At 39.7% G+C, this 6321-nt stretch overlaps 1 protein-coding gene across 1 annotated transcript; it reads left to right on the forward strand.

Moving 5' to 3' along the window:
• Positions 1–3868: 3868 nt before the first annotated feature.
• LOC115465163 (interleukin-17F-like) lies at positions 3869–6038 on the forward strand. Its single transcript, XM_030195575.1, has 2 exons — positions 3869–4092; positions 5807–6038. Exons 1-2 carry the CDS (start codon positions 3869–3871, stop codon positions 6036–6038), a joined length of 456 nt encoding a protein of 151 aa, XP_030051435.1.
• Positions 6039–6321: the final 283 nt, after the last annotated feature.

Raw genomic sequence — 6321 nt, forward strand, 5'->3', positions numbered from 1 at the left:
AGCACCACTAAAAAAGGTCTTATGCCCCACTCACAAACACTCACCTTGGTTTTCTCCAGAACTTCGGATCCTTAAACGTGAAGGACAAAAACTGGAAAGGAGATGGCGCAAATCTCACCTGGATGAAGACAGGCTAAACTGTAGGAAGCACATGGCAAAGTACCGCCAAGCCTTAACAGCAACCAAAAAACTGTATTTCTCTCAATGCATTGCACAGGCTGCCAATTCAACCAAGCAGCTGTTCAGTATAGTAAACAGCCTACTGCAACCCCCACAACTAAACCAGCCTGCCCAGTCTAAACTGAACTGCAGTGATTTTGCTGCATATTTTGCCAACAAAATTTAAAGTCTCCACCAGGATTTATAGGCAATCCCACCCAGTGCCCAACCAGTCAACCAGGGGTGCACAAACTCGCCCCCTCCTAACAGAGACAGATGGAACACATTTAACCTAATGACAGAGGAGAGCCTTGACAAAATTCTAAGAGACCTTCGTCCAACTACCTGCTCCCTCAATCCCTGCCCATCAAAGATAGTGCAGCAGGCAAGTATGGGCCTTATAGAAGGCACCACGAAAATTGTGAACACCTCTCTTTCTAATGGGCAACTACCAACAGCATTAAAAAGGGCAGTGGTTCGCCCTCTGCTGAAGAAAAATAACCTTGACCAGGACAAACTTGAAAGTTACAGGCCAGTATCCAACATCCCGTTTCTAGGGAAACTCATAGAACAAACAGTCTGTATTCAACTTAATGAATGGCTAGTACAGAGTAACTGGGTAGATCCATGTCAATCTGGATTCAGACCTGGTTATGGAACAGAAACAGTCCTTGTATCCCTGCTAGATGATCTTCACGGAAACGGAGACAAGGGATTTGCCTCGATGTTAGTACTGCTAGATTTACACCACTAGATTTACTGTACACCGCCTTGAGTGAATTCCTTCAAAAAGGCGGTAAATAAATAAATAAAGTCAACATGGATTTAGTGAAGGGAAATCTTGCCTCACCAATCTACTACATTTCTTTGAAGGGGTGAACAAACATGTAGATAAAGGTGAGCCAGTTGATATTGTGTATCTGGATTTTCAGAAGTTGTTTGACAAAGTACCTCATGAAAGACTCCAGAGGAAATTGGAGAGTCATGGGATAGGAGGTAGTGTTCTATTGTAGATTAAAAACTGGTTAAAAGAAAACAGTAGGTTTAAATGGTCAGTATTCTCAATGGAGAAGGGTAGTTAGTGGGGTTCCCCAGGGGTCTGTGCTCAGACCGCTGCTTTTTAACATATTTATAAATGACCTAGAGATGGGAGGAACTAGTGAGGTAATTAAATTTGCTGATGACACAAAGTTATTCAAAGTCATTAAATTGCGGGAGGAAGGTGAAAAATTACAAGAGGACCTTACAAGACTGGGAGACTGGACATCTAAATGGCAGATGACGTTTAATGTGAGCAAGTGCAAACTAATGCATGTGGGAAAGAGGAACCCGAATTATAGCTATGTCATGCAAGGTTCCACGTTAGGCGTCACGGACCAAGAAAGGGATCTAGGTGTCCTCGTTGATGATATGTGCTCAGTGTGCTGCAGCAGCTAAGAAAGCAAATAGAATGTTAGGTATTATTAGGAAAGGAATGGAAAACAAAAATGAGGATGTTATAATGCCTTTGTATCGCTCCATGGTGCGACCGCACCTCGAATATTGTGTTCAATTCTGGTTGCCGCATCTCAATAAAGATATAGTGGAATTAGAAAAGGTGCAGAGAAGGGCGATGAAAATGATAAAGGGGATGGGACGACTTCCCTACGAGGAAAGGCTAAAGCGGCTAGGGCTCTTTAGCTTGGAGGAAAGGCGGCTGAGGGGAGATATGATAGAGGTCTATAAAATAATGAGTGGAGTTGAACGGCTAGATGTGAAGCGTCTGTTTACGCTTTCCAAAAATACTAGGACTGGGGAGCATGCGATAAAGCTACAATGTAGTAAATTTTTCTTCACTCAACGTGTAATTAAACTCTGGAATTCGTTGCCAGAGAATGTGGTAAAGGCGGTTAGCTTAGCGGAGTTTGAAAAAGGTTTGGACGGCTTCCTAAAGGAAAAGTCCATAGACTGTTATTAAATGGACTTGGGGAAAATCCACTATTTCTGGGATAAGCAGTATAAAATGTTTTGTACTTTTTTGGGATCTTGCCAGGTATTTGTGACCTGGATTGGTCACTTTTGGAAACAGGATGCTGGGCTTGATGGACCTTTGGTCTTTCCCAGTATGGCAATACTTATATACTTATGTAAGGGAATAAGGTGACTTGGAGAGCTGGGAAAAGGTGAGTAAGTTCACCAATTTAAGGGATTAGTTAAAGAAAATGAGCTGGTCAGGAGAAGGGGGAATAGAGGAAAGTGTATATACTGAGCGGCTTAGTTATTCACATCTATTCCAGACCACACAAATTCCGATAGTGGCCCTAGTGAGGCTCACTCTGTCTACATTCACAGTGAGTCTCTTCCACTTGACTGCATGAGCCTTGTGCATCTCCTTGTATGGGCTCCCCTCTTATAATTACAAAAAGAAATTTTCTATAGTGAGCTAGGAAATGGTGGTCTAATATAAGATAAACCACTTCTGAGCTGTATTGACACAGGAGGCAAATTAAGTGGTGTTTTAAATCTCAGCTGAACCACATTCCACATATATTCTCACTGATCACTGGATTCTGATAACGACATTTGCGACTGTTTTGCATTGGATCTTTTCTTCTTATTTTAAGGAATTTAGTCACATCCCCTCTCCCTTAAAACTAGGAAAACTGAACAGGGAAAAAGAACATAACCAGGTGTTGTATAACATAAATGTATGTAGGAAAATTGACCGGGGGGGTGGGAATGATATCAGCTCCTTATTATGAACAATGATCTTATATGTGACAGTTCAATCTCATTTTCAGAACCATAACGATTTTAGTTTTATGCTTTTGTTGAAAATATATGTCTATGTCTTTGCTTTCTGAATATTTTACCTGCACTGTTCATAATTCTGAAGGGGAATAGATTGCATTTGCCACATAGGCTGGTTAGATTGAGTTTAGATTAATACAAACTGCATGGTAACCAAATCATCAGCGAACATGGTCTGATTTTTTTGGTAGATAAAAGGTCTGAAATAGTAACAACCACAAAAAGGATGATTGTAGAGATTCAAAAGCTACTTGGAAGGAAATGACCCCACCACATCACCACACATATTTTCCTATCATTTGTAGTGAATCCACCACCCCTGGAAACTCTAGAAAGCCCTGAAAACCCTATAAAAGACCCTCATTTGAGATTTAGACTCAGACAACTTAACAACGTGAAAGAAGATAAAGAGAGAAGACAAAGCAGGAAAGATTATGAAGGTTTTCACAACAAATACAGCAATGGTGAGATCAAACTTAGACCTGTTAACTGTTAAAACTCATACCTAACATATTTTGATATTTTAGAATGTGTGAATGAAAAATCCTTCAATCTTATTAAATCACTCTCTTCCATACCATAATCTCTTTTTTTCCCATCAATGCATGTTTTTGGCAGATTTTTTTTTTTAGTTTAGTTAGGCTGATCAACAGAATATGAAAATGTATTTGTAGAAGTTAAAAATGACTGTTTTAGTTCTACTTCTTGCATGGAACCAGAATTTAAACCAAAATAGGGACCTAGAACAGATTTAGGTGGCTATTCAGCTTTTCTCATGTCGCCATGTTTACTTAACTGTGGCTTTATGCTAAACCTTACAGGCATCCAGAGGAAGGTCTGGGCTTTGCTTTTTTTGTATCTTGAATGAGATCACTAATGAAGACATGCTCTTCTCTTTAAGGTTCGGTCAAAGTTGCTGATGCTTCTCCTCGCGTTTGCTCTAAAGAGTTCAGTCAGTGGTAAGGTATTACCATCCCGAAAGATAGATGACTCTGCTCTAAGAGTGAATAACAACTGCATGCCCAGAATAAGCACCAAACTGCCTGAACACATCAAAGTCGACATCAGGGTTATCAGCAGAAGCCAGGCTCAGTCTCTGGGCCATGATGTTAAGAGCCGTTCCATTTCCCCATGGGATTATAGGTATGATGTCTTAATGAGATTTGCATTTTTAGGGACACTTATTATGAAGTATGAAGTAACTAATCCATTGGAAAATATCTCTAGAAAGTTTCTCATGTAATAATGTTTATTAAAGAGAGGTTTCTTTTTAATGAATCTATTGATTTACTCCCAGACATCAGCAGTATAAAAAAAAAATGAAGTAGAAGATAGTCTGGTCATGATTACAGAGCTTCCAAGTTACCCAGTTCCAGGAAGGAGATTTTTTGGCCAGTTCTGGTTTTAAATTCACATCTCAAAAGCACTGTGGGAATTTGTAGCTTGGGCTTTTATCAATGCTGCAGGTACCATAATGCACCTGGATGGGGTTGTCTGAAATCCAGGACTGTGCTAAACTCTCCCTCCTGGAACTGGGTGACTTGGCAGCTCTGTGATTATAACATTATGCTCCCAATAGTTTTAATTATAATTTTACTTCTGGAAATAATTCTTCTGCTCAAAACAATGCCAATTCATGAATCATTGAATAGTCCAATTCACCTTACTATAGTATGGTTGGACATGAATATACAGTTTCTATATTTTTTTTGCAACATGGGAATTGTTCATCGCTTGGAAGAGTCATATTTTTGTAGCACAGGTATAATGTTCTAATCTATGCTTTGATCAGCTGCACAGCTAGATACATGAAATAACATTTCAGTTGAAAGAAGTTATTTTTAATTCTGCTCTCTTTGAGGATTTTTGCAATGTGCATTGGCTTTTGATTGATGCAGTGGGCCTGATCTATTAAATTTTTTTTTCTAAATTTCTGTCTAGCCAGATTAAAGTTCAGTAAATCAGGTCCAGCCAAACCAAAGTAAGAGCTGCTCTGTAGTATCACTGGACTTGCATCAGGAAGACCAAGAGAATGGAGTGTTTCACTGCTACTGATGCATCGTGGGTTGTGATGCACTTTGCTGTTTGCAGTGGATGTTGAATGTTGGTTAATTGAAGTCTGAGTTTCTCAGGAAATACACATTATTTGTCAGATACTATGAGTTCTACGAGGCACAGCCTTAGAGTACAGTAGGTCTGAGTGACAGTTGCAGGAGCGTTGAACTGATAGACTTGTTTGCAGTCTTCTACCAGCAGATCGTTTTCTCTTCATACAAAATAAAATAATTACATTAGATGTAGTGTATTCTGTTCACAGCAAATAAGTAGCAGGTTCCACTCTGTGTGCTGTTGCCCTAGATAAAGAACTGCAATGGAGATTGAGGTTATTAGCCAACATTCAAAAAGGAAGAATACAAATACACATTTTACAGAGTTTATTTTGGATCTTCAGAGTTATGTGTGTTGTACCTCTGAAAAGCAAATGTTTACATGAAATGTAATAGGATGTATGTATACAATTTGGCATCTGATTTCTAAATGATCAAGCTAATGTTTGAGTCATTGAAAGTACTGCACAGTCCTCTCAGCCATTAATGTACTGAGGTATCTAAATTAATACAGTTAAACACCAGTTGAAGTAAGGTCTGTGATAAATCCTCAGCTTAGCCTAGTGCTCAAGCACCTGTTTTCCTTACTTCCTGAAAACAGAGCTGTATGAAGTTACATTTTGATGACGCAATCATAATACCTACAATGTAGAAAAGTAATACACTTCGTTGCTAAGGTTTACACTTTCTGTATATAAACTAACAACTGATTTTTTTTCTCTCTCCACACCCCTCCTTCCTCCTGACAGCTATGATATAGATCCTCACCGGGTCCCCAGTAAGATTGCTGAAGCCAAATGCCGACATGATGGATGTGTGAATTCTGAGGGAAAAGAGAACATCAGCATGAACTCCATACCCATCAAACAGGAGATTATGGTCTTGCGGTGGGAGATGACGGAGGGCTGTAACCAGGTCTACAAGCTGGAGAAGAAGCTGATCAGTGTGGGATGTACCTGTGTGAAGGCCATTGTTCACTAAGTTGAGTAGAGCACCTGCAGTACTATGAGAAAACAGGAGAGAAACCCAGAAGCCTAGGTTAAAGGAACATAGATTACACAAAGAAAATACAGCTAAGAAACACTTTGGGGGCAATTCTGTAAAGCGACACCTAGAGGTAGGAGCCACTTACATGTGTGAAAAGTGCCATAAACTGACAGTCAATTGCCTATCCAGCTTATAATCGAACGAGAAAAACGCCCAAGTTCCGACCTAAATCGGGAGATGGGCGTTTATCTCACACAAACGAATAACGCGGTATAAT

Source organism: Microcaecilia unicolor, chromosome 3, assembly GCF_901765095.1.
Source record: "Microcaecilia unicolor chromosome 3, aMicUni1.1, whole genome shotgun sequence".
NCBI classification, from domain to species: Eukaryota; Metazoa; Chordata; class Amphibia; order Gymnophiona; family Siphonopidae; genus Microcaecilia; species Microcaecilia unicolor.

Bases quoted from the DNA above. Each gene is read 5' to 3' on its own strand.
- LOC115465163 (XM_030195575.1), top strand. From the start codon at position 3,869: ATGCTTCTCCTCGCGTTTGCTCTAAAGAGTTCAGTCAGTGGTAAGGTA. The intron at 4,093-5,806 runs GTATGATGTCTT...TCCTCCTGACAG, and splicing joins ATTTCCCCATGGGATTATAG to CTATGATATAGATCCTCACC.